The 27,881-nt window shown below is 49.0% G+C and overlaps 2 protein-coding genes across 7 annotated transcripts in view; one reads left to right on the plus strand and one right to left on the minus strand.

The window, feature by feature from the left end:
• CYP27A1 (cytochrome P450 family 27 subfamily A member 1) overlaps positions 1–27,475 on the plus strand; it is a 58,770-nt gene extending 31,295 nt beyond the window's left edge. The window contains exons 2-9 of one of the 3 annotated variants that reach the window (XM_068968171.1): positions 2,067–2,257; positions 6,466–6,665; positions 6,769–6,966; positions 7,115–7,287; positions 8,068–8,234; positions 8,442–8,523; positions 8,602–8,814; positions 27,393–27,475. In XM_068968171.1, coding sequence (XP_068824272.1) covers positions 2,067–2,257; positions 6,466–6,665; positions 6,769–6,966; positions 7,115–7,287; positions 8,068–8,234; positions 8,442–8,523; positions 8,602–8,814; positions 27,393–27,464 — 1,296 coding nt within the window. In that variant the 3' untranslated portion in view covers positions 27,465–27,475. Of the gene's footprint in view, positions 1–2,066; positions 2,258–6,465; positions 6,666–6,768; positions 6,967–7,114; positions 7,288–8,067; positions 8,235–8,441; positions 8,524–8,601; positions 8,815–8,948; positions 9,289–27,392 lie in introns of those variants that run through there. The other 2 variants (XM_068968172.1, XM_068968170.1) reach the window with 2 other exon arrangements.
• Positions 15,336–21,356, minus strand: PRKAG3 (protein kinase AMP-activated non-catalytic subunit gamma 3). 4 transcript variants are annotated; one of them, XM_068966978.1, is made up of 13 exons: positions 21,321–21,356; positions 20,900–20,939; positions 20,275–20,430; positions 19,533–19,936; positions 18,572–18,653; positions 18,290–18,348; positions 18,144–18,189; positions 17,879–17,933; positions 17,547–17,673; positions 17,247–17,412; positions 16,108–16,145; positions 15,812–15,958; positions 15,336–15,452 (listed from the first exon to the last, which is right to left on the minus strand). In XM_068966978.1, the coding sequence occupies exons 1-13, from the start codon at positions 21,354–21,356 to the stop codon at positions 15,336–15,338; spliced, it is 1,473 nt and encodes a 490-aa protein (XP_068823079.1). The 4 variants fall into 4 exon arrangements, with proteins under 4 accessions (XP_068823079.1, XP_068823078.1, XP_068823077.1 ...); XM_068966977.1 differs by having other exon boundaries at positions 17,247–17,415; XM_068966976.1 differs by having other exon boundaries at positions 20,900–20,957.
• Positions 27,476–27,881: the final 406 nt, after the last annotated feature.

A 27,881-nucleotide genomic window follows, 5' to 3' on the forward strand; every position in this document is an offset into this window, starting at 1 on the left:
ATATGAGCTCAATAAATGAGTATTGGATGAATTTAATACTGTCCATCTTTGGAATTTCACTTGGCAGAGGCTAGCCCTCTCATTCATCCTGGAAGATGATCTCCAGGGGACTCTGGTCTGCAAAGGGGCATTTAGATAGGACCTATCTGAGAACGCTGGGGCTCTCTAACTGGTTCAGGTTACGGCTTAATGGTAGGCTCACAGACATAGCACACATCTCTCAGCAAGTATTCCGGTGTCTTTCTAAAATAAGTTCTTACATAAATAGATCCTTGTTAAGTTCCACCGAGTAAACTAACTGAGACGAGGAGTATGAAGGAAGAGAGAAGAAAGCAATGTCTAGGCATGGGGGAAAATGTCCCAGAAAATTCCAAACCAATAGCCAGGAAGTGGTGCCCAAGCTTATTAATCTGGTCCTTTAAAATATGATTTTTTTCTGATTCCAAGATGAAGGTAGAATACTTGAAAAACAAATCACAGTATAAAGAAGAAAGTAAACTATCTATAAACCATGACTTAGAGATAAGCATTGTGTGCATCGTTATATAAAAACATTACATGTCATTTTACGTGGACTTAACAGAAGGAAAAGAAATCAAACTTCAGATAAGAACCTAGTATTTAATGTCAACAGTAAGACCCAGTAAAACTGATGATTCTATGGACTATGAGTTCTATAATTTGCATAATAGATCTCTTCTCTATAATTGAAAAAAAAGTTTATTTATTTTATTTTGGGCTGTGTCAGGTCCCAGCTGTGGCATGAAGGATCTTTGTGGTATCTTTCAGTACAATGGGCAGGCTTCTCTCTAGTTGTGGCACACAGCTTGGTAGTGGCGGCAAGTGGGCTCAATTGCCCTGTGGAATGTGGATCTTAGTTGCCAACCAGGGATCAAACCCATGTCCTCTTCATTGAAAGGCAGACTGTTAACCACTGGACCACCAGGGAAGTCCCTTGTCTCCATAATTATAATGTTTCTTTTATAGAAACCCTTTGGACTAATTTTGATATTGGAACACTTCTGATCCTCTTAAAACATATTCAGTAACAGATTATGAAAGATGAAGTACTTGGGAAACCACTATGTTTCATTTTATTTCAGTTTATAGGTGTAATTTAGCTAATAAATTTAATCTTAGTATTTCTGGATTTTTTTAAGTTTTACCTCCCCCTGCCAAAACATATTGTTTTCTCCCTTATTTTCAACAACTATAAAAACATCATTCATTGCAATGTCAATTTCACAGATGTTATGTGTCTCAACTGTCAAGTGCTTTAGAAATTCTAAGATAAAATATTGAGAATTACTTTCCTTAACACAGCTAATAAAATTTTTTATTAAAAAAATTCATGCCACATAGTTTACTTCATACTTACATCTTGATTTTCTCATTCAGCTTCTTATTTTTCCTGGCATTTCTAACTGTATTTCTTTTTTCTTATTGGTTAGACGAGATGCTTATCTTCTCGTGTTTGGAAGAAAACTTCAGGAAATTTAAATGCCTTCTATGACAGGAGGTACAAGAGATTCAGATTGGATCCCTGGGTTGGAGAGATCCCCTGGAGTAGGAAATGGCAACCTGCTCCACTATTCTTGCCTGGGAAATCCCCTGGACAGAGAAGCCTGGCAGGCTACAGTCCATGGGGATGCAAAGAATCAGACATGACTGAGCAGCTGAGCACACACATGAAGAGGACACAGACATTTTACTATACTTCACTAAGGGCTCAGTTTCCCTAAAACCCTGGACCCCCAATACCTCAGCCTACTCCAGTTTACCAGGTATCTCATTTTCCCAAAATTTCATTCCTCTAAGACCTCAGTTCCCCCAGTTCTGCCAGCTACTCATTGCTCTCAATATGTTAACTCCTGTGTAACCATTTTTTCCAGTGTTCTCCTTTTAAGACTACAGGCCATCCCAGCACCTACCTCCTACACAATGAGTTTTGCCCAGCCCACCTGCTCCGGTGTGGCCATGGAACATTTCCTCTATCCTGTTTCTCCTCTCCAGGAAGTGCCTGCTTGCCTAGGCCATGATGATTCATCTTTGGTTGAACCCCACAGGTGCTGACTAAGGCCAAGTACGGCCCAATATGGATAAACCGAGTAGGGCCTCAGATGCACGTGCACCTGGCCAGTGCCCCACTCCTGGAGCAAGTGATGCGCCAAGAGGGCAAGTACCCAGTGCGGGACGACATGAAACTATGGAAGGAGCACCGGGACCAGCAAGGCCTGTCCTATGGGCCCTTCACCACGTGAGCTGGGGCCGGAGGGACTGGAAGAGGGACCCAGAGGCCAGGCCCAGGAACGGTGGCACTGGGCAGCCAGAGGATAATGCGCAGAGTAGGATCTCCCTGTGTCCCCCAAGCCTGAGTCTAGAAAAAAGCCTCTGTGTCTAGAAAGTGGTGGTTGGGTTGGACTGAAGCCCATGGACCATTCATTGGCTTTTCCACTAATATATCCTATGACTATGACAAATTAATAATATACCCTCTTTGGGCTTATGTTTCTTATGTATAAAACGGGAAGCTTGAATTACAGGATCTCCAAGGTATCTTTTAGACCTTTCAAGCTCCATGATTCTGTATTATGGTTGAAAATATATTAACTCAAATTGTACTGGGACATATTTACTTATAGTTGAAAAAAAATAGCAGCATCATATTAGTTGGGAGGGCTCAATTTAATTTTAAGAATATTTTCCAAATTATGTATTATATACTTGTTGTTGGTTATAACTTTCATGGATGCTCTCAACACAGAGAGATACGTGTAGGCTTTAGCCTCAAAGTCATACCTAGAAAAGTTAAGATTATTTTGGCAGTGACACATTGAAAGATGAGCTGAGTATATTATATATTCAAATACCAATTAAGGTAAATAATTGAGAATCATTGGTGATAAACCATTCCCAGTGCCACAACTTGTAATTGGGTATATTACAGGCTTCTTTTTGCTATAGTATGTTAAAAGAGCTTCCAAAACAATGAATGGCTTTTTATTTTCCCTAGTTGTCTGACATCCACATTTCTAAAGTCATTTTTTAAGGGATTAAAGTTAATCCAGGTGGTTGAAATAATAGCAACAACACTGATAATAACTAAGTGTTTATGATATGCCAGACATCAAGCTAATCTCTTTACATTTATTATTTCTTTCTAACCTCACAACAAGGCCAGGAAGTAGATAGTATTATTAATCCCCATTTTACAAATAAAGAAACTGAGGCCTAGAAGGGTTTGGTTTTGGCACTACTTGCCAGAAGTGACACAGTGAGTAGTGATATAGATATCTCTGATTCTGGAATGCAAGGACCTACTGCCTGGACATGTTTAGAAAGGAACAGACTGGTTGGAAGGTTCATTTTCTATGTCTTTGATGCCTGTATATTCATTCTGTCATTTCATAGCTTTCTCTTTTCCTGGTTCCTTCATAGGTGGGTGGTTTCAGAACTTAATTCCTGGGTCTTTTTTTCTAAGTTCTGAGAAGAGAATAGAGAATGTTCTTTAAGAGCTGTTTAGCCTGATATCTGACCTCGAGGGCAAGATTTGAGTCTCAAGGATGCTGTACAATATTTGAGACCCAAATCTTGCCAAGAGAGTAAATCCTTAAAGTTTATTTTTTTATGGTGACAAATGGTCAGTTCAGTTCAGTCGCTCAGTCGTGTCCGACTCTGCGACCCCACGGACTGCAGCATGCCAGGCTTCCCTGTCCATCACCAACTCCCAGAGCTTACTCAAACTCACGTCCATCGAGTTGGTGATACCATCCAACCGTCTCATCCTCTGTCATCTCCTTCTCCTCCCACATTCTAGTCTTATTATGGTGATCATTTTGCAATGTATTCAGATGTCAAATCATTACATTGAAACCAATATAATGTTACATGTCAATTATAAATCAATAATAATAACAATAAAAGATTTAGGTCTCAGTTTTTTACCAGGTCAAGCCATCACTGGACTTGATGGTTCAGATTTAGAACTGGAGCTAAACGTGTGTATGTATATGTATATATATATATATATATATATGCCCCTTTGTGATCTATTATACCCATTTTGTCTAAAGCCAGTTTCCTAAATATGTTATATAATATGTGTATTTAAGAGCTATTTTGCTAACCTATGAGACTTTTTTGTTTTAACATATATATATATTTAAAATCTCATTTTCTGAAGCATCGTTTCCCCAAGAAAGATTTTAACAACCACAGAAAGGTTCTCATTTAAGTTCTGCAAATCTGTTCCTATTGTTGGGAGAGTTTTATTCTTGGAAGAAGCACCCAAACCTGAAGTTCCAATAAATAGGTCTGTTCTGGTTTTCATTTCTTTTCTAGCCACACTTTTAGTTTACCTTTTTGCAGTTTTCCGCAACATAAGATGTCACCAGTGTAAAGAACCTGCCTCCCAGTGCAAGAGACCTAAGAGACAACGTGGTCAATCCCTGGGTCGGGATGATTCCTGGAGGAGGGCATGGCAACCCACTCCAGTATTCTTGCCTGGAGAATCCCATGCACAGAGGAGCCTGGTGGGCTCAGACCATGGGGCCATAAAGAGTTGGACATGACTGAAGCAACTTAGCACACACACCAATATAAGAAAGAAAACTCCTAGGGTTTGAAGTTCATTTATTTATTTATTTAGTTTGTTTTTTAAGCTTCATTTAAGTAAAATACATTTTTCAAATTTATTGAAGTATAGTTGGCTTACAATGCTGTGCTGTGCTCAGTCACTCAGTCGCACCCACCTGTTTGCAGCCCCCTGTTTTGTAGCCCGCCAGGTACTTCTGTCCATGGGGATTCTCCAAGCAAGAACACTGGAGCATGCCCTCCTCCAGGGGATCTTCCCAAACCAGGGATTGGACGCAGGTCTCCCACATTGCAGGCAGATTCTTTACTGTCTGAGCCACCAGGAAGCCCAATAGTTCAAAATAAAATACCTGATTCTTGCCTTAATACTTGTAAATGTTTTTCTTTTTTAAAGACCTTATGAATTTTTAAAATTCAAAAGTAATATTTATTGTAAAAATTCCAGTAATAAAATATTGTCTCCCTACCCCTTGGTCCCATCCCATCCTCCTAAATAGTCCTGACAATTTGGTGTATATTCTTATCTTGTTTAGTCGCTAAGTTGTATCCAACTGTTTGTGACCCCTGGACTGTAGCCCTCCAGGTTCCTCCATCCATGGAATTCTCCAGGCAAGAATACTGTAGTGGGTTGCTATGCTCTGCTCCAGGGGATATTTCCAACCCAGGGATCAAACCCGCATCTCTTACATCTACCTGCACTGGCAGGTGGGTTCTTTACCCCTACCGCCACCTGGGAAGTCGTATATTCTTCTCCGTGAACATACAGATATGCATGTAGATATATAGGGTTTTCTCTCTTCCTCTTAAAATTTTACCATGTTGTACTTATTACTCTACATCTAGCTTTTTAAAAATTGACCCATACCCAGCTTGCTTAGGAACGGTAACAGGTTTGGGGGACCGCGGAAGATGGGAACATTAAGCCCCTGAATGGGAAGTGTGTGTCCATCCCCATGAGCATCCCTGTCTAACCAGAGTGAGGACCCAGCTACCTCCTGCATGGCTATGGCAAGAGGACCTGGAGCATCAGCCAGATAATGCTCTCCATCTCCTTGGCGCCTTGAGCCTAGCAGAGCACAAAGTTCCTCTGAGCACCTCCAGAACCCTCAGTTGCTCTCTTTTATCCCCCATCCTTGACACAGAGGGACCAGAGCCACTGTAGCTGCCTAGCTCATTTCACATACAGAAGATTACAGAGTTGTGTCATCCTAAGATAATCACAGTCAACATTCATTAAGTATCACGAATTTGCCAGGCACCAATCTAAACACATTAATTATCCTACTAAGATAGGTGCTCTTATTATTCCCATTTTACAGAAGGGAAACTGAGGCACAGAAGAGTTGAGTCACTTGCCTAAGGTCGCTCAGCCGACATCATCTGACCTATGATTTGACCCTAGGCAGATTGGTTCAGAAGGCTTCCCAGGTGGTGCTAGTGGTAAAGAACCCGCCTGCCAATGCAGGAGACATAAGAGATGGGGGGGGTCAACCCCTGGGTCTGGAAGATCCCCTGGAGGAGGACATGGCAACCCACTCCAGTATTCTTGTCTGGAGAATCCCTTGGACTGGAGGAGCCTGGCTGGCTATCCTCCATAGGGTCTCAAAAGAGTCGGACACAACTGAAGCGACTTAGCACTAGCACGGCACAGGTTGGTTCAGATGCTCACCTTAACTACTTCCTTTATGCTGTTAGTGAAACTCTGAAGTTTTGTGATTTGAAGATTCTGTCATTTGAGAGCTTGTGATTCCATAATTCTAGGTCTAGGAGTCTGAGATTTTCCTCAACTCTGTAAGGGTCTCAGGGTGGGAAGATACCACCTAATCCAGTCCTCAAATACTGACACTGGTATCACTCTTCCGTCGTGTGCAGGATGGGAGAGCAGTGGTACCGGTTGCGCCAGACTCTGAACCAGCGGATGCTGAAGCCAGCCGAGGCTGCGCTCTACACGGATGCTCTGAATGAGGTGATCGATGACTTCATGGATCAACTGAAACAGCTGCGGGCGGAGAGTGCCTCGGGGGACCACGTGCCTGACATCGCTCACCAATTCTACTTCTTTGCCTTGGAAGGTACTCTGGTGGGGAGAAGGGCCGGGTGGGCGTGTGGCAGGGGTAGGTGTGGGTTAGGGGTAGGCTGTACTCTCCCCTGATGATGGCCGCCATGTACCTCCAGCTATTTCCTACATCCTATTTGAGAAACGTATTGGCTGCCTGGAGCGCTCCATCCCCAAGGACACCGAGACTTTCGTCAGATCTGTCGGGCTCATGTTCCACAACTCTCTCTTTGCCACCTTCCTCCCCAAGTGGACTCGTCCCCTGCTGCCCTTCTGGAAGCGGTACCTGGATGGCTGGAACACCATATTCTCTTTTGGTGAGGAGTCCAGGGGAAAAAGTGGGGGCGTGGGTCCCAAGGTCAGCGCAGTAACAGCCCCCAGTACTCTCTCCCAGGACTTTCTCCCTCGGTCCTTGGAGAGCATGGCTTTTGGCCGCATCCTCCCGGTTCCCCATTGTCCCTGTAGGAAAGAAGCTGATTGATCAGAAATTGGAGGAGATGGAGGCCCAGCTGAAGACAGGGAATCCAGAGAAGACCCAGATATCTGGTTATCTGCATTTCCTGCTGAGCAGCGGACAGCTCAGTCCTCGTGAGGCTGAGGGCAGCCTGCCCGAGCTACTCTTGGCTGGAGTAGACACGGTGCGTGAGAGGGGCGGGCGCGGAGGCCAGGGCCTCCCAGCTCTCATCCTGGGCCAGTTCCCCACTATCCTCCACCTGAACCTGACCTTCGTCCCTCCAGGTACCTGCTTCTCTTTCTGTAATGTGGATTTAGAGCTGGAAGGAAAATGGGGGTCATTCAGCCTCACAGAGGTGGGCCAGGAGTGGTTCCAGTGTGAGAGATTCGCTCACTCCATGGAGCCTCTCTGACAGCTGGGAAGTTTCATCTCACACCTAATCTACTCCTGCATGCTGTCATCTAAGCAGAGAGTTGAAGAGCTTGCCCATAGCACCTTCACAGGGTTTCTCCGTTAGTCTCCTATGCTGTTACAGTGTGATTCTCTATCATATCAGTCCTTATCTGGCGTGAAGCCACGTTGAGCATTGGAGAGAGGGTCCTATAAACCCTGGAGTCCAATCCTGCTGTATAAAAGTGTTAGTCGCTCAGTCATCTCTGACTATTTGCGACCCCGTGGACTGTAGCCCACCAGGCTCCTCTGTCTATGGGATTCTTCAGGCAAGAATACTGGAATGGGGTGCCGTTCCCTTCTCCAGGGGTCTTCCTGACCCAGGGATTGAGCCTGAGTCTCCTGCATTGCTGGCAGATTTTTTTACCATCTGAGCCCTCAGGGAAGCCCTGCCATACTCGAAGCAATTTAATTTCTCTCCCACATTTTGCAAACATGCAAACACTTCCCACCATCTAACTGGGCCTCTTTCCTAGAAATCCCTGCTCACTTCATCTCTTACTGTACCTCCCAGACATCCAACACGCTGACGTGGGCCCTGTACCATCTTTCAAAGAACCCAGAGATCCAGGCGGCCTTGCATAAGGAAGTGGTGGGCGTGGTGCCTGCTGGGCAGGTGCCCCAGCACAAGGACTTAGCCCGCATGCCCCTGCTCAAAGCTGTGCTTAAGGAGACCCTGCGGTAGGATACTGTCCCCAGGAACTAGGGTCTGTGTGTGGAGGGAAGCTCAGAGACAGGAGTGGGAAGTGGGGGGCTGAGGGACTGTGGCCAGGGTCAGAGATGAAATGGGAAGAGAGGACTGGGGGACCAGAAAGGTGTGGCCGAGAGGGTGGGCACTCTGACCCTCCTTGGATGCAGAGGCAGGCCTGCACTTTCCTTTCCCTACAGTCTCTATCCTGTGGTCCCTGTGAACTCCCGAGTTGTCGTGGACAAGGAAATTGAAGTTGGTGGCTTCCTCTTTCCCAAGAACGTGAGTGGGGCTGGAGAGCCAGGGTTCCCGGGGACCCCTCCCAGACCTACACTGATGTGCCACAACCTGTGTGTGCAGACCCAGTTTGTGCTGTGCCACTACGTGGTTTCCCGGGACCCTGACATCTACCCTGAGCCTGACAGCTTCCAGCCCCAGCGTTGGCTAAGGAAGAACCAGCCTGATGCCCTCAAAACCCAGCACCCTTTTGGCTCTGTGCCCTTTGGCTATGGGGTTCGGGCTTGCCTGGGCCGCAGGATTGCAGAGCTGGAGATGCAGCTGCTGCTGACAAGGGTGAGTGGGGAGAGACTGGAGGGGTGTGTGGGCCAGGGAGGCTGACGAGGGAGTGAGGCATGGTTTGGGGCATGCTGAGGAGGGCGGTGGATGGAGGTCACAGACTAAGCGCCCCTGTGCCTTTTATGTCCCAGCTGATCCAGCAGTATGAGGTGGTCCTGGCCCCTGAGACGGGGGAGGTGACGAGTGTGGCTCGCATTGTTCTGGTTCCCAACAAGAAGGTGGGCCTGCTTTTCCTGCAGAGACAGAGCTGAGCTGAGCCCTTGCTTCCCCGCTTTCTGGGCACACAAAGATGGAGAGAAAGCACATACCAGGCGCCAGAGGTTGGAGAACCTCAGGGTGCTTCCTGCAGAACCTGAGCTTTTGCTACTTTGTATCATGTTGAGCATCTCTCTCAAATGAAAGGCTGCTGCCATGGCACATTGCTAACCTTGAGGGAAAATACTGAATAAAGGGTTTTTATCTCATAAAATAAAGGTCTCATAACTGGAGATCTTTGTCATTCTTGTTGACAACCCAGCATCTGAAGCTCTTTCTGTGGTTGAGGAACACGCTCTCTCACTTAGAAAATTTGGTGGGAGGCAGAGCCGCCTCCCTCCACGGAAGCTGAGCACATCCTATGCTTTCCCAGGCCTCACAGAGAAGTCTTGGCCTTACCTAGCATCAGCTGAGGCCCTATCTGGGCAGAAGCTGCCAGTCCACTCCCCGGGCACAGAGAGGACACCATATTTTGAACAGAAAGTGCTTAGATACAGGCAGTGAGGTCACAAAAATGGTTGGAAGAGCTCTAGGATAGGCCTACAGGAATGATTCTAGGGGCACCCCTGGGGAGGCTCATCAGTCCAGGAAGCCACACTCAGGAGGATGGGGTTTGGGAAACTCACCACGACTGTTGGCCCCAAAGCTACTCCATGTCTCCCAGATCTGTGCTGACTAAACACTAAAAGAAAAGATGCCCCCTCCTCCCAACCGCCCTGACAGCAGAAGGAACAGGAGCTGCAGAGGGTGGTCTCTGCCTCATGAACACCTTTCAGATCTCCTGCATACAGCTAAGAGGCAGAGCCTAGGTCCTACCTGGAACTCCAGCTCTGAGACAGTCTGGGGATTGTAGTCTTTAATTTTCCAGCCCCTTCAGTACAGGAAGCCAACTAGAAGGAAAGTAGGTTAGCATGGAGATCCAGTGCCCAGTAACACAAGCCTAAAAAATCAACTAATCCCAGCCTCAAGGAGGCCCAGCCCCAGTGGGAAATTTCTGCTGAGTCACAGAAAGCTGGACTTTCTTCTGTCTGTAGGGATTTGAGTTTGAGCCTATTAAAAAAAAAACACACACACACATCATTGCCCTGATTAACATCCTTCCCACGGCTCCTCTCAGTCCTGAGGCAAGGTCTAAAGTCCTTACGGTGGCTTAGAAGGCTGGTGTTCCAGCAGCCTGCTCTGTGCACTCGCCCGCCGCCTCCACCCTTTCCACAGCGGTCCCCAATTCCTTGTATTTCCCCCGAGCATGTTCTGCTCTTTCCAGCCTCAATACTTGGTACTTCATGTCCCGTCTCCTTGGAACACCCTCTTCACCAACTGGCGTATCGTCTCAGAGAACTTGCTCTTCCTCAGGAGTCAGCTCAAATGTCACCGCCTCTGCAAAGCCTTCCCTGACCTCTCTGGGCTAGTAGGAACACTTCCTCTTGTGCTATCCCCTGTCCACCCATAACAGCAAGCACTCAGCATGTTCCCTGCATCCTAGGCCTGACTGTCTCCCCAGCCAGCTGGGAACCCCGCGGAGGGCACAATCCCACTGTCTGACTCTGTGTCTAGCATAGAGTTAATCAAGGTAATGAATAAATGTTGAATGAGAAGAGACTGGACTAGGAGGAAGGAAAAGAGAGTGGAGGCTACAGAGCTTTCCATATTAAAAAGAGAAACCTGGAGATAACTGAGTGGGGATGCTTGATTACAAGCCCATGGCTCTCAAATCCACCGGTGTAGGGCTTCACCAGTGAGGGCTCTTTGCAAATGTCCAGGATGGGGGCTGGGCACTGAGGGGGCCAGGATCTCTGCACAAAGTCAACCGGAGCAGACTGCTGCCTTTCCCAGTAGGCTGCTCCTCCAGACCACCACGGGTCAGCTGCCCAAACCACGGGGACCCCTCAGTGCTCCCATTTTGGGTCGAGGGTGGAGGGGAGGAGGAAGTCATGTGATATGGCTGGGACTGAGGTTTTTAGCAGCTGCAGAAGAGTGTCAAGGTTCATGGTCTCTGGCTCAGTTAATGAATTTATAGGCTAATCTTACATCAAAATCTGTGAGGATCTGGTATATGTGTAGGTTAGAATAGTATTCAGCCATAAAAAAGGAATGAGGTACTGATTCATGCTACATCATGGATGGACTTTGAAAACGTTATGTTCATGAAGGAAACCAGACACAAAAGACCACATCTTGTATGATTCCATTGACATAAAAATGTCTAGAATAAGCAAATCCATAGACAGAAAGTAAGCTAGTGGTTGCCCGGAGAAGTGTGTGGGGAGTGACTGCTAACAGATGCAGAGTTTCTTTAGGGTGATACGTGTGTTCTGAAATTGGATAGTGGTGATGTTTGCATGACTAGGTGAATATACTAAGTACTGCTGAATTGTACCCATTGAAACAGTGAATTTAACAGTATGTGAGTTACATCTCAATTTTTAAAAATCTATAAAGACCAGCTTGGTGAGATTATTGTAGAAATAGCTGCCACTGGAAGTTATATCTCCAAAGACACCACAGAAAACTGAGGCAGCAGTGCCCTGCTGTACATCTGAAGGGCCTAAAATCCAGTCTCTAATCAGAAATCAGAGATGGAGAACCGAGACAAGAGCTCAGAGGATGGGTGATGTAATGATGTCCTCGTGAGGCTGAATCAAAGAGCAGGCTATATCCCCTTACATTTTGGTAAAGTGTAGGCACAGCCTCAGAGGCTTCCCCCTGCAAGTGACAAGTGACAGGTTGTGTTCTAAAAGACGAGCTGAAGTGCTATTAACGTAGCTATGAAACCTTGCCCAGAGTTTGCTACTGGAGAGTCCACAGACACAGCTCTGGGAAGAAAAGTGTCAAAGACTCCTACTCAAAACAGGAAAAGACAAAATTCAGTATGGGCATGGTCAGAAGCTGTCTCTTTATACTTGAGGTTCTTTATATTTTTAAAATTTTATTTTAATTGAAGGATAATCGCTTTACAACATTGGGTTGGTTTGTGCCATACATCAACATGAATCAGCCATAGGTATACATATACCCTTCCCTCCTGAATCCTCCTCCCACCTTCCTCTCCATCTCACCCCTCTAGGTTGTCACAGAGCCCTGGCTTGAGTTCCCTGAGTCATAAAGCAAATTCTCACTGGCTGTTTATTGAAATATGCCTATAGAAAAAAAAAATATGGCAGTTAGCATACATGAAGTTCTTTGGCTTTTCTTGGGAATTAAAAATGGCATCTCTCAGTTTATGTTCCATCTCATTGCATGTACAAGACACTTAGTGTAAATGGAAAAAAAATTACTTTCTTTGTCAATGATTCATTCAAATATATAAAATACCTTTTGGATACAATGTTGTAAATAAACTCTGCTTCAATTAAAAAAAAAACCCATAAGGCTTAGAAAGCATTCACAGGGATTTCCCTGGTGGTCCATTGGTTAAGATTCCATGCTTCCAACGCAGGGGACCTGGATTTGATCCATGGTCAGGGAACTAGAGCCCAAAACCTACAACTAAGACCCAGCACAGTCAAACAAATTTGAAAAAGAAAAACACACACCACAGAATAGATGTGATATAATATGTGGGCTCTTTCCCATGCAACTTTCTCTCTGGAGAGTGAAAAACCAGGCCATCAGCCCTGGTTTGAGCCATGTGGGGCATTGCCTCAAAGACGGACCCTGCTACACTCATCCTAGAGCTGAGCAAGACAGCTCTCCCCAGTTCCCCCAAGGACACTCACTTGAGACAGTGCTGAGGGCACCCCATCCCATCCTCCCACTTGAACCCAAGACCCAGGACCTCTCTAGGTGGGACCAGAGAAGAACCAGCGCTGATCCACTGGTTATAACAAAACCGGAAACGGAAGTTGAGTGTCTATGAGAAAATGCCTTCACTTACTGCCTGACTCATCAGCACAGATGGCCCCACTCTGTTGCTCTATTAGGTAAACAGGGTAGGATCATATTCTAGAAACATTAGCCTCCCCACACCCCCGGCCACCACCGCAACAGCAGACCTGCAGTGTCTGTTATCACAGGGGAGGGGGGACACAACAAAGCCCAGCCTGACTCAATGGGGCAGATGGCAAGAACTCACGATGCTTACAGTGCATTTGGAAGAATATGTGACAGGCTAGAGCAAAAGGCCCCTGCTTTCCCCAGCTGCGTAGATTCCACAGGCTGGTGGGAGTTGAGGAAACAAAGAGACTATAGGCAGGAGGGATGAGAAAAGGGCCCTGATGAGGGCGCAGTGTCTGAAGTGAGAGGGGAGTATGACAAACACCTCAGAGAAGTTCAGAGACGAGAAGGGTAGGAAAGCCCTGGGCCCCATGTTTCCCAGGTAGAGGCTGGGAGAACAGGAAAAGTCAGGGTAGACCAGACCACTTGCTGCCTGTCTCAGCCAGTGGGCTTAGGATGGCCCCACAGAGCTTCCTGAAGTCTAGAGGGGTGTGGGACCAGGAGCTAGAATGTCCTCATACCCCAGTAGGCAGACCCAAAGAAGCTTCGTGGTTGGGAGGGAGGGGACACCTAGCAGGGCCCACAACCACTGGTGACCAACCAAGGGACAGTCACATGGAAATGGGGATATTTCAGCAGGTGCTGGCATGGGTGGATGCTTGATGGCTGAGAAGCAAAGTCTTACATCCTAAGCCTCCCCCATCACTGAACTTAACCCTGAGAAAAGGTGGGAGGGGAACCCCAAATTGACTGAGATTAATTTCTACCACCTGGTAAAATGGAGTTCATAAAAGAAGTTACATTCAGTGTTAGAAAAATTATATGTTTCTTATAGGTTAGAGTTTGGGGTCTGAATTGTACCCAGTACATAAGTAACTAACATTTTCTTTATAATTTTGTTATAAACAAACAATGAAAAAGACATTTCAGTGGAATAACACTCCATAAGCAACAGAAACGCCACTTGCAGAGTTTGTCAATTACAGATTTTCCTTCAGGTCTTTGAATTCAGAAAGGATGGCGGGGGTTGTGGGGGGGTCTTGCCACGAGTTCAGATCAGATGACCATAGCATTTTCTGAGTGAAAATGATAAAATCTGAGTTCATGGGCTGTTCGTTTCCTTTTTGTTGTCTCGATGGTTCATCCTCAGTGATCCAAATGCAGGCCCTCCCTGGGGACTGAGAACACTGCTCGATGGTGAGAGCTAAGGCTGAGAATGGAGAGGGAACCCAACTCCAACCGGCAGCTCTACGAAACTGCTGCTCTGTGGGGCCCTGCAGGCAGCCCTGAAATGCAGTGCTGGGGGAGCAGGAGGACAGTGAGAGTCGGGAGGAGCCGCTGGGGCAGCTTCCATGGGGGAAGCACAGCTGGGGCTCCAGGAGCTGGGGGCTTGACGCCAGGTAGTCCAGAAGCGGAGGAATCCAGAGCCCCTGCCTGAGGGCTCCCCACCCTACTGGGGCCAGGTGGGGGAGAGCAGCGTGGGTGGCACCGAGCAGTCAGCCCTGGGGTAAACCTAGGGCCTCTGATCCAAGAGCTCCGGGCTTGACTCAGCTGTTCTCTGTAATTTCATCATTCACGGTAGACCGGGCATTCCTGAGGGCTGCTGGGAGCACAGGCAGGGCAGGCGGCAATTGGGGAGGGCTAGAGAAGCCTGTGAGGGAAAGAGGAAGACTAAGTAAGGAGGGGAGGTTGCCTTTCCGATAGGAGAACCTCAGTCTTGCCATCCTTTGCCAAGCAGGTGGAACCTGTGCCCCCACCCTCTGCAACCCCCTGGCTAATGTGCTGCCAGAAAAGAGTGTGAGATCATGTCCAGTGGACTGCGATGACTACTTAGAGAGAAAAGCTCTCTCCTTTCAGCCTTAGTTCTTACTGGGTGTGGAAATTCCATTCAGCCCAGGTTTAGTAACTGGCTCTCTCCCAGTGGAAGCCCAAGCAGGCGGAAATTGAATGCTGAGAGGGCAGGTCAATTTTTCCAGGGCCCCCTGAAGTCACATCGCTGCCCTTGCCTTTACTCTGGTTCCTGTGCACCCCTCTTGTGAGGGCCTCCTTCCCCTCAGCTGAGAACGGGACAAAGCAGTGGCCTTGCAGTTTTCATGAGGCTGCTCAGCTTCGAGCTGGGCCCCTCCCCTCCTCAGCGGGCCCCAATCTGAGATGTGGGTTCCCAGGGGAGTCTGAGGGGCTGGGAATGAGGTCAGTAGTACAGAGCAGAGCCTACCTGAACAGGAGCAGAACCCACAAAAAGGGGTGGGGGAGGTGAAGGCTGAGTCCCCGGCTCCCTTCACTGGCTTCCAGGTGTGGAAGGTGGCCCGAGCGTGAGGACTGCGCTGTTCTCAGGCCCCGAGGGCGTCGATGCCAGCGGGGCTGAGCACTAGAGCTTGAAGGATGTCGGAGAGGGACACCACGCCCAGGAGGTGCTGGGTTTCATCCACTAGCACCAGCCGGTGCACCTGTGGGTCCACAGAGGCTCAGTGAGGGGGCGGTGCCATGTGGCTACAGCAGCTGATGAGGTTGACACCAAGAATCAGGGACAACAATTTGACATAACTGGAAGAGCAAGAGAGTGTCTCCTAGTAAGCTAGTGTCTCCCAGTTAGCAGGAGCTCTGCCTGCCCTGAGGTGGTCACTGGCTGGGGCCCTTGGCCTGAGGGCCCCAGGGACAGGCACCGTCGCTGGTCAGTGTGGACACCGAGAGCTTGGCCATGTGACGGGAGCATGGGGCAGATGCCTGATGGATAGAGCGAGCTGGAGCCGCTCATGAGAAGGCTGGCCCCATGTGCTGGGAGCGTGTCTGAAGGGGCATGGGGTACCTGCTCCCGGGCAATCCGGTCGATGACTTCCCCCAAGGTCTCGTGGGGCTGGCAGGAAAGGACTCCCTCCAGACACAGCGTCCTCCGCCTCAGTGCTTCTCCCACGCTTATGTCCAGGTGGTTGTATGTTTGTTGGGCTGCCAGGTGCTGGGCAGGGAGGGAGCAGTGCTCTTCGTCAGCCCTCCCCCAGGCTCCAGCCCCTCAAAGCTCAAGGACCCCCTGGTCATCCCTATCCTCACACCACAGCCTCCCTGCGGCACCCCCAGCACTTACAATCCATCCCCCCAGGCACTTACAATCACATCAAAGCGGGAGTAGAGGCCCACGACCTGTCCTGCAGGAGTTGGAGGGGCAGGGGGGAAGGTGAGAGAAAGACAGGGGAAGATTCAGGTCAGAACCAGGATGCTGTGCAAGGGCCTAGCGTGGGCTTTCAGAATGAACTCCTCAACATCCTCCGCACCCCTCCAGGTTGCTGGCTTTATAACGAGGCATCAGGCTGCCACCACCCTGAACCCAGGGATCAAACAGTGTCTCAGAGACGGACACTCAACACCATGCCTCCCGATGTGACAAGATATGAGTATGTGGCATCATTTCTGAGACAGTCTAGCCACAAATATATAGCCTGAATCTGCGTGAGCCTTTAGATCTAATTTTCAGTTTATAGGAAACACAGGAACAGAGGACCAATGTAAAGGCCACCTGCAAAAAGCTAACAGGCAGATCTCTGGAAACGGGACATGCTGTAGAAACCAGGCTTCCCATCATCAGTACCATGAAAATTAAGCGGGGAAGGAACTGTTCTAGGATAAAAGACACTTAAGGGATAAAAGAAGCAAATTCAAAGCGTAGACCTTAATTGGATCCTGATTTGAACAAATCAACTGTAAAAAAAGAACTTTTGGGAAAAACAGGGAAATGAGAGTTAGGACAGGATTTTAGATAACATTAATACATTATTTGTAATTTTGTCAGGTGATGTAGGAAATATACTTATTTAAGAGATGCAGATGAAGTGTTGAGGTGAAACGACATGATTCTATACTTTACTTTAAATTACTTCAGCATAAAAAAAAAAGGAAGAACTGGTTATGGCAATGTGTTAATAGTTAATCCAAGTGGATCCGTGAGGTTCATTACGCAGTGTTCTCTACCATTTTTTTACTTTTGAAATTTTTCATAATCAAAAATAAAGTAAAACATTTCTTGAGAGCCAACTTTATTATGCTAATTTTTAACTTTGAAGCAGTTTACAGCTGATTCTCAGAGCAAGAACCTGATGTCTGGCTTAGAGAGGCTAAATGATTGATCCAAGGCTCAAAGCAGGCAGAGACTTCCAGCCCTGACTCCATCCTGGGTCCCGAGCTTAGGCCACATAGACCCTGGCTCCCCACAGCCCCACCCCAGCCAGAATCCCCATCCTGGGTGTAGGTACCAGCTTCGTTGATCACCGGCAGCGCAGACACGCGCCGGTCCACAAAGATGTCCAGCGCGGTGAGGATGGGTGCTGTTTCCAGCACCACGGCCAAGTCTCGGAATGTGCCAATGCCCAGATCTTGGATGGTGCGGGAGAGGAAGGAGGGCCGGGGCAGCAGGGTGCCCTGCTTGGGTTGGAGACAGGTAGGGTTCAGGGTGGAGTAGCCCCCAGGGGGCTCCCAGCTTCTCCCTCCCAACCCCTAGGGCAGAAGCCTTCTCTGCCCCTCTGGTCATCCCCTGAGGCTATGCCCAGGCTCACAAAGATGTGCAGGAACTTGAGAAGCCGTTTGTGTGTGAGGATGTGCAGCACGGCACCTGAGACTGGGTCCAGGACCGGCAGGCGGTGGATACGGTTCTTGATGAGGGTGTAGACAGCTTCGAACAGGCTGCAGAAGTGGGAGCGATGAGGCTGGGGCTGCCTGGGGAGAGGTGACTTTATCCTAGCCCCGGGGAAGGAGGACAGGGTGCCGAGGCTGCCTTATCTGCAGTCCACCAAGAATGAGCCCATGACTTCAGAACTGATTAGCTGGCAAGGGGGCGGGGGGTCTGTGCAGGGCAAGGAGGCTCAAGTGGTTGTTTGGGGATGCTTACCTGTCACTGGGAGAGATGGAGACCAGAGGCTTGAAGCAGCCTTGAAGGTAGATCTCTGCAGAAAAGCAGAGTCAGGGCAAGGGTGCTGGCCACCCTGTCTCACCCAGCAGCCCCCAGACTATCTCCCCTCCTTTGGGCCCTCTGAGCTCTCTATTATCCTTCCCCTGGCCCCTCCAGGAACTCCCCTCCGCCCATCCTCTACCCCGGGTCCTTGGCCCCACACACCCTCTACACAGCCCCTTTGCAGGACCCTTTACCCACTCACCCCTCCAGGTCTCAATCTTGTGTTCTTCAATCTCGTAGATCTGGACCTAGAACATCAACAGAACTCCCAAGTCAGACGTGGGCTCCCTGAACTCCCTGCGCCCCAGTCCAGATGGGTGCCCCCGGGACCCTGAGCCCACTCCTCACCAGGGGGGACCGGTAATAGCGATGCAGAACCAAGATGAAGTCTGTGATAGTCAGCATCCCTGTGGGGGTGGGAGAGGGGAGAGAGAGGAGTGGGGTTCACCCCGGGCCCTGTGGCAGAGGCAGGTGCAGGGCTCAGCCCCTTCTCCATCAGCTGGTCACAGCTGTCCCACAGATGTGGGTTTCCCAGCCAGCCTGTTCCCCCCAAGCCAGGGCCCTGCCCCAGAGCTCAGCCCCTGAATCACCCCACAAGGTCCCCCTTCTCCCTCCCTGGCCCCTCCTCACCCACAAAGCTCTGCTTCTTGCTGTCCCATAGAGGTGCAGCCCGGACGCCGTTGGCCACCAGGGCAAAGAAGGCCTTCTTGATCTGAGCCACAGGGAGAACAGTTGAGGGTGAGTTGCTCACCACCCCTCAGAGTCCCCTGTCCTGACCAGGGGCCTTCCAAGGGGACTTCTCACAGGCCCTCCACTCCAGGAGCCTGCCTGCCACTCGACACGACCCTCGTGGGCACGTTTGCTACAAAGATAAGGCTGCAGGTGCCCGGGGGCACTAGGTGACCCCTTAACAGGCACACCAGGGTGTAGGAGACAAACCTAGTATTTCCACACAAAGGTCCAAAGTGTATAGATGCATACAGGATAATTTGTGCCAATCTAAATACTAGAGGTATAATTCTCTGATATTTACAAAATATTTTTCTCTAAATATATTTACATTGACTCATTTTGGCCTCATCTGAGGCAATACCATCCATACGTGCTAGTTGTAGCTTCGTAACATATATCAAAATAAATGCAAAGCTACTAAATTAAATATTTTTTTTCATATACTGCTAGAATCAAAGTGAACCATGGGTCATAGATATACCTTGTTTCTACTCTGCACTACAGTCTGCTGTTCGATACACAGCAAGAAAGAAATGCTTTCTATACAATTCTGGGTGTGAAAAATGCTCCCAGTCCTCCTGGATTGGCCCAGGAGTCCTCTGAAACTTGTAGGGTAAAGCAGGCATTCCTGTCCCCATTTTAGAGATGAGTGAAGTAAAAAGACCTATCCCAAACCCTATAGATACTGAGTTGTAGAGCTGAGATGACAATTAGGGGGTGCACACAGAGAGCAAAAGCTCCCCTCCCCTGGTCTCCATGGTGCCGAGAAGGAATTCTGGAAGGGACGTGTAGCCAGGCAGGGCTGGCAGGGGATCCTGGGGGCTGTGAGTGTGCAGGTGGGGCAGAACGGCGGCCTCACCTGTAGCATGGTGTCGAAGATGACCAGCTTGGAGCTGGTTGCCATGGCGTCGTAGCAGGTATGCTCCTGCATGAAGTGCATGTAGACCTGGGCCCCTGGCTTCCGCAGCTCATCATCCCAGCCGAGCCTGAGCACCGGCACCTGCGGGGGTGGGCACTGGGCCGGCCTCTCTTCCACCAGGCCGAGCTCATCCCCCCACGCTGCTGGGGCTGAGAACTCTATGCCCAGATCCAGACCGTCTGTGCTGGAGCCGGAAGCGGAGGCTGTACAGTCAGCAGGGAGGCTGTCTCGCTCTGTTGTGGGGGTGCCCACCTCGGACAAGGGATTGGCTTGGGCCAAGGGTGTGGCCTTGGGGAATGTGGCCTCCAGCCCGGTGGACTCAGCAGCTGGCCTGGACTGGGGACCTGTTCAGGGGGAGAGAACAGTAACTCCATCTTCCAAAGCATGTTCCCATCTGTTGTCTCCCTTCATCCTCAGAGCAGCGTGGGAAGCCTGGATGCGGAGGTCCCCATTTTGGGAGTGAGAGAGCCGAGAGAGTCACACCCGAGGGTGGCTCTGTCCTGAGCTGGCCTTGCTGGGCCCCTGGATCAGCATTGCAGTTGCCCTCTCTCATGTGGGGAAACTGAGGCCACAGGATGTCATGTGTCTGTGTTATGGAGGGATCCAGGGCAAGGCCAGCTCCAGTTTCGGGGACTTCCCACTGCCCCCAGTCCCATCTCCCCAGAACTGGCCGTGGCCTCACCTCCCTCCAGGCCTGGAAGCTCCGCTTCCTCTACATCCTCCTGGCTTGTCCATCTTGAGACCTTGGTCCTCTGTTCCCCAAGGCTTATTTCTGCATTGGTGGTCATGGCTGGTGATGGCCATGAAGTGCTGTCTCCTTGCTCTAGGAAGCTCATCTCTGGAAGGGGGAATGGGGCCTGTTTGGTTAATGGGAGTAACACAGTAAAACAATTGAAATGTTATTAACAATAATATTCCACATTTGCAAACGTCCAAAGGTCTTTTCCTCCAGTGTATTTCTCATTCAAACCTCATAGAAATCTTGTAAGAGAGGCACTAGTATCGTCCCTATTTTACTGACAAGGGACCTGAGATCAGAGAGGTTAAGCAATTTGCCACAGATCACACAGCTAGCATGTGATAAAGTCAGGAGGCTCCAAATCTTCAGACTCTAGATCCACCCCCCTCCTTTCTTCTTCTGAAAGAGGAAGGAGGAGAGAGGGAAAAGGAGGAAGAAGAAGCAAGTAGGAACAAAGAAGGAAAAGAAGACAGGCTAGTGGGGTGGGGGAGATTGGGAGCCTAGAGACGTGGGAGGAGAGGAAGTGGAAGAAGAGGCTGGGCCCATAAGGAGGGGCAGCCCCACCTACCTTGATGCTCGGGTCCCCCAAAGCTGCTCCAGGAGGGGGTCTGTGTGGAGAAGAGTGACTGAAAGGGTGGGGAGAACATCCTACACTCAGAACCACAGGAGCTGCCCTTCCCGCCACACATACTTAACCACACACACCCCCACAAACACTCAAACACCCACCCCCCAGGCACACATAAACACATTCAACCCACCCAGACACTTACATACACTCAGAAACTCGCATATTCAACCCTCTCCAGACACACACGGGCACATAGACTCACACCAAGAATATACACATGCAGACAGCCTCCTGCTCCTATACACAGAGAAAATCGTGGTCAAACACACCCACATGCACGCACATATCCATGCGGCAGGGTGCTCTCAGCCCTGTGGCCTCAGCTGCCCCAGCTCCCGGCCCCCCGGGACCCCGGTACCCTGCGCAGAGCGTGCTCCAGCTCGGCAGGCTCCATGAGCGAGTGCGCAACACTGTATCTGGGCAGCACTATTCTGGGCCCGGCCCCTGGCACCCTGCCCTCCCGGATCGGGTTCTCTCTGATTGGGTGTCGGGCACTGGGGAGGAAGGGGTCCACCCGCACAGCTGCTCCAGCCCTGAAGCCTGGGGGCTGCTGGGGAGGTGAGGGTAGGGGTGCACTTGGAATCTTGATGCCTGGTTCTGTGTGCCTCCTGCGTGTCCAATGATGGGAGAGAAGGACCCTGCCGTGGGGGGAGGGTGGGCGCTGGCGTGGGAGGAGGGGGTCTTTCAGAGCCCTGGGGTTTCTCCTCTGAGAGCCCCTCTCATCTTTGTCAGGTGCCAAAGGAGGAAAAACAGAGGCAGTTGAGCTGAACTCTCTTCCTTGTACAAACCTGGGTCATGGGTGGTGCTGGAATTAGAAAGGGCAGGTTGCAGCCGGCTAGCAGGTTGGGGCTAAGAGGTTTGTGGGTGGTACTGAGAGAGTGGTCAGTGTGTGTCCAGATGTCACTATTCGAGTCCCAGGGCCCCGCTCTCTAGGTGAAGGAGCTAGAACTGGATGGTTCAGGCAGGTGGGGAGTCCTGAGAATCACCTTGACGGCGTGTGGTGGGCTTGCACTTGTCTCCAGTGTGACAGACACCTGTTTGTACCTGCGGAGGTAGATCCAGGTGTGCAGGAGCCACTGTCCCCTCGTGCCGCTGTGTGTGCTGTTTCTACGTCTCCTGGGGCCAACAGGATCCCAGCTGGTTCTGGTGGCTGCCCACCCCCCCCCCTTCCTTAGCATTCCTGGGGCCTGAGTCAGCGTCCAAATTGGGAATGCTGACCCAGCTGCTCCAGCTCTCCTCTCTGCCCCCCTCCCCTTCTTCTTCTCTTTCCAGCCTCTTCCATCCCGATCTCACCATGGAGTGAACGGATGCTCCGTAATGGGTTACTGGATTTCTTGCTGATTTAGTGAACGTATTTCCCATCATCCCTCAAAGCCCCTGTACTGCCTATGGGGATGGAGGAGGAGAACAGAGCCAGGAAGAGGCTAGCCTGCCACGTGTGTCTTGGTCAGTACTGGGGATGAGAGTGTGCAGTTCCCCTTCTGCAGGGCCCCTGAGGCTTGTTCCTGTTTGGTCCCAGATGATGGAATAGAAAAGGCACAGCCAATGGGACATTTCAAATGGGGGAAAGGTCACGTAGACCATCCCCGGAGATAGGTAGTGCCTCAGTCCTGTAAACCCCCATCCCCTTATTCTCTGGACACCTTCACAGCGAAGCCAGATATAGAACATGTGCAGCTCACACCACTGCCTTCTCCTGCAATACCTCATTCTCCCCTTTTCCTCAGACATATTTCACCTACAAGACCAGAAGCAGGGGCTCCTCTTCCAATAAAGTCTCCCCTGAGCCATCACCCTTATTGTGGTCGTTCAGTCGCTCAGTCACTCAGTCGTGTCCTGCTCTTTGCGACTCCATGGACTGCAGCACACCAGGCTTCCCTGTCCTTCACCATCTCCAGGAGTGGTAGTTTGCTCAATCACCCTCATTGCACTGATGCTATAGCCATGCTCTGTGTGCACATCTCAGTGTACACTGGGCTGGCACTCACATAATTATTCACGTGTGAATGTCTTTTATCTCTTAGTAAACACTGGGTACCTTGATGACCACACTATGTTGGTTGGATGTGAGGGAAAATCTGTTTTGGTGTCAGACCGACCTTGTTAAAATTCTTGTTCTGCCATTTGACCTTGGAAAGCATTGTTTGTTTTCTCTGAGCATGTTTCCACGAATGTAAAATGAGGATAAAAACATTCTGTGCCAGACACTGCCAGTTGCCTCCTAATAACTCTTTCTCTCTTCTTGCTTTTGTAATAGAATCACTTGAATTTTAATTGGAATGGCTGCCTATAACAAAGACCTAAATTCCCAGCCCTTGCAGTTAAATCTGGCCTTGAGACTTAATTTGACCAATGTGAGTGGTAGTGATGGGAGCAACTTCTGGATCCGGCCTTAAAAGAAAGAGTATGAGTTCCTTTCCTCCTCTGATGGCTGGAATGCTAATGTGACGGCAGGAGCTAAAGCAGCTATCTCACAGCCAAGATGGAAAATGTTTGTTCAAGTTTTTAGAATCACCCTTCCAGGTTTAGACTGTCTGGAGACTACAACACTAGAGAGGAAACTCCTTTGTTTAAGTCATCCTTAAATTTACTGTTTGTTATAGCAACCGAACATGTATACTAACTAATGCAAAATCTGATACCTGGAAGTGACACTGCTTTAAAAGCCTAAAACAAGTGGCACTGGTTTGGAAATTGGAATTCAGGTAGCAAAGAAAACTATCGCATGCTGGTAAGCTGGTGACCATTGTTATGTTACAGCAAAACTTATGATCTGTCTTCTATGATGCCTTGAAAGGTCATCATATGCTAACAGAGCCTGTAGCTCATGGAAACTAGCATGTTTTGGCTTCTGCTGGCTGCTACAGGCAAGGTCTTATAAGAAAAATGCACTCAGGCAGCGAGTTGTAAGTGATGGCTTGAAAGAGGCAACCTTAGCAAAGGTGCCAAACCTTTCTTGAGTGCACCCAATTCTGTAGATAATGGAAACCAGTCCCATGGGCAAAACAGGAAAGTTCCCTGGTGGCTCAGAGACAGTAAAGAATCTGCCTGCAATGCAGGAGACCCAGGTTTGCTCTCTGGGTGGGGAACCCCATCCCCTGGAGAAGGGAATGGCAAACTCACTCCAGTATTCTTACCTGGAGAATTCCATGGACAGAGGAGCCTGGTGGGCTACAGTCCACGGGGTTACAAAGAGTCGGACATGACTGAGTGACTAACACTTTACAACCAAGCATATTTTTTTGACAACCTCAAGGTAACCACCAGCAGTTCAAGAGAGAATGGGAAGAACGCCAAGTCCAGAATAATCAAGCAGGAAAATGATGAGACCTTTGGCTGTGGTTACACAAATATGAAGTCAATCAGAAGACTTGGGAGATTTTGAGGGTGTAACATTGGCAGAGAAACTATAAGCCTGGTCAGCAAAGACTGGTTTGCTCCCCACCCCTCACCCAGTTGTCCCTAGCTCTTGAAATCTGCACCAGCAGAAAGAGGGCTGTGCAAGGTCCACAAGGACAGCCATGTTCACCAGCAGCTTAGGGGGTGTCATGTGAGAAATAACTTCCAGGAGGCAATGGCAGAAGCCACTAGGAGAGTAGAAAGCTTCCCTCCCAGAGAGCAGGACCAGCAGTGGCTGGATGAACTCCCCTAGAACCCACTCCTCTGTGGGGAAGCCATGCTGCAATTCCTGTCCAACTGGATTTAGTTATTGCTAAAGATCAGGTGACTGCCAGGTGTTTGCCGTTCTTTGTGTTCTGGAGTTTATCCTGTTCCTCCTCCACTGTTATTTCGGGGAGGAAGAGGGCCCGATTACCTGCCTTTTGGTTCACAGGGCTCTAGACTCTGAGGATCCCATCCGTCCCCAGGCCCTCACATACTCTGAGTTCTGAGCTGGAGCTGAGTCTAGATGGAACTCTGCCTTGCCTCTCTTCATTGTTATTATTGTTCAGCCTCCAAGTCGTGTCCGATTCTTTGCAACTCCATGGACTGCAGCATGCCAGGCCTCCCTGTCCCTCACCATCTCCTGGAGTTTGCCCAAGTTCATGCTCATTGCATTGGTGATGGCCTCGGCTCTGGTGGCTCGGACAGTAAAGAATCTGGCTCTCTTCAGAGGGTGCTAAATGCAAGGTAGGGTGAAGGGTGGCCCAGTATGGGCTCTGGCAAAGCAATAGTTATTTTCCCCTTCTTCTTCCTCTACTGGTAATTCCCCACAATTTTAATGAAGTGCAGGATTATATTTCCCAGCTTTCTTTGCAGATAGCATGGCCATGTGACTAAGTTTGACCAATGGGATCTGCACAGCAACGTTATCTGCAACCTCTAAGGATGCCCTCAGGAGGAAGGAGCAGATTTTCCTCCTCCTACTGACTGGAATTATAATATGATGGTGGGAGCTGGATTGGTCATTTCAACTCATCAGTGGAAGGTTGAAAATAGAATTGAGGTTGAAATAATAGAATCTCATCCACTCCTCATCTCTGAACTGTTATGTTATAAAAAGAAATAAACATCTATCTTGTTTAAGACACTAGTCAATAGAAACTTGGCTACAGCAGCCAAGCCTCTGTCTAACTAATATATTTACATGGCAGGATTGGGGTAGGGTGAGAAATTACAAATGTATATAATGACGCTTCATATGTATGCAGTGCTAAAGATCTGCCAGACACTGCAAAACACACTGTGGGCGGTATCCCTCACAATCCTATGTGGTGAATGCTTTACTGCTATGATTCTACAGATCACAAGATCAAGGCACAAGGGATTAAGTAACTTGATCAAAATCCAAGAGCTAGAGAGATGAAAGTGAAAGTCGCTCAGTCATGTCCGACTCATTGAGACTCCATGAACTATACAGTCTATGGAATTCTCCAGGCCAGAATTCTGGAGTGGGTAGCGGTTCCCTTCTCCAGGGGATCTTCCCAACCAAGGGGTTGAACCCAGGTCTCCCACATTGCAAGTAGATTCTTTACCAGCTGAGCCACCAGGGAAGCCCAAGACATTGCCCAGGGTCAAACCTGGTGTTTCTGAACCAGCACCACACTTTCAGCCACTAAGCGTAATATAAACGAAGCACAGGCCTGGCATGTAATATATGCTCAGTAAGTGGTTACTATAATTACTACCTCACTACCTGCTTCCAGTCCCCCTAACCCTCTAGCTACAAGGTTCTGAAAGCAGGCAGGCTGGGGTTTGGAGAGGGTGGTGGGTGGGTCTCTGACTCTCCAATAGTCATCTCATGGTGGCACCAAGGTTGGGATGGAAGAAGGCCAGGCTGGGGCACACACCAGCACTGCCCAACACTAAAATCATAGTGATTTTCCAGTTGTGAAAAAGGAGCTCCCACACCTGCTCTTGCAGCCAGCCCAGCCCCACCCATCCTCTTTGGCTGGGCGAATCAGCAGAAGGTACTGGCTTTGGTTGGGAAATAAATACTTCTTGGGTGTTAGAGTTTAGTCTCTGGCAATGGTATCATATTTCTTGAAACCCTCCTTCTCGGCACCATCTCAAAACTGGGTGTAATAAGGACACTGCCCTCTGACCCTACGGTGAAATTGGCCACCATCTCTGGATCGCTGATTTGTCTAGGACATGGGGTTGGGATCCTGCTTAAGTGTTATTTTTATATCAGAAGGAGTAAAGCAGCCGGAGGGGGTCCAGGGAATAGCCTGGATGAGACCATTACTGATAAATCACAGAGGGGGTCCCCTGTGCCAGGGTGGTTGGGAGGCTGTGGAGCAACCTTTATGCCAGTCACCCAGACCCCAGCTCCTGTCCTGTCTGTGTGTGGCTGAAACCAAGCAGCTTCTATGCTAGTGTCGCAGGGACCTGGACTGAACCAGCACCTTGCTACTACAATTTAGTCAGCCCCACAGGCCCCATTCCTGGGCCTTTACTGTCAACTGTTGGAGATTGAAATGGACAGATGGTGCTTTTGTCTACCCAGGATCCATTTCACCCCTCTTTTGGCAACCCCCCAAGTTTTCCTTCAGGGAACCACATTTCCTCCAATCTCAGAGCATCTGAATCTCAGAGGAGCTCACCCATCAATTCCAGGAAGTATACAGCTGACTCAGACTTAGCCAATGAGCACAGCAGATTCCCCTGACCACAGTGAAGGGGCATGGACCGAATTAGCCCAATAGAAGTGAACCCTGGGACTTCTGCTACAGGTAATGGGGACTCTTTCCAACTGGGTTTGAAGCTATAAGGATGTATGTGTGGAGATACTGCTACCACACAGAGCAGAGCTGCTTGAGAACGAAGACAAAAAAGAGAGTAAAAGAACCACGATGTAATAAGAAAGATCAGGTCCTCTTTGACGTTCATTGAGCCCCTGGATCAAACTGTACCTGAAGACTTTATACTGTTTTTTTTTTTCTGTTACATTAACCAATGGAATATTTTTGTTGTTGTTTTTTTAATGCAGTTTGAACTGAGTCTTCTGCCACCTGCAGCTGAAACAGCCCTGATACCAGATTTACCAAAGAAACAACCCTGAGACACTTGCAAAAGCTTTTGGGCATGATGTTCATTCACTGCACTTTTCCAAGAAAAAAAGGGACATTTGAAAACACAATTGGAGTGATCAAGATGACGTCAAGGGATAGCAGGCTAAGTTACCTTGATAAAATGCAGTAAAAGAAGAACTGGAATGGGACAAAGTTAGAGAAGGAAGGCCTCATAGAGAAGATGAGTTTGGACATAGAAATAATAATCATAACAGCAACTGTTTGCTGAACCCTAACTATGGACTAGGCACCAAGTTAAGCAGTTGACATATGTGAAGGGATAATATTTTTAAATAATATCCAAATTGAGGGGTACCTCTTTTTCCCCAATAGTCCTTTGCCCATTTGAGTTTCTCTGCTTATAGTCTCAAGGAAGAAATGACTCAATATAAAGAAGAGCATCTTCT

This window comes from Capricornis sumatraensis, chromosome 3, assembly GCF_032405125.1.
Source record: "Capricornis sumatraensis isolate serow.1 chromosome 3, serow.2, whole genome shotgun sequence".
Classification (NCBI taxonomy): Eukaryota; Metazoa; Chordata; class Mammalia; order Artiodactyla; family Bovidae; genus Capricornis; species Capricornis sumatraensis.

Bases quoted from the DNA above. Each gene is read 5' to 3' on its own strand.
- PRKAG3 (XM_068966975.1), bottom strand. From the start codon at position 21,356: ATGGAGCCTGCCGAGCTGGAGCACGCTCTGCGCAGG. The intron at 20,431-20,899 runs GTAGGTGGGGCT...TCCCCCTTCCAG, and splicing joins TGGGGGACCCGAGCATCAAG to AGATGAGCTTCCTAGAGCAA. The intron at 19,937-20,274 runs GTGAGGCCACGG...CCCCCTGAACAG, and splicing joins GCTTCCAGGCCTGGAGGGAG to GTCCCCAGTCCAGGCCAGCT.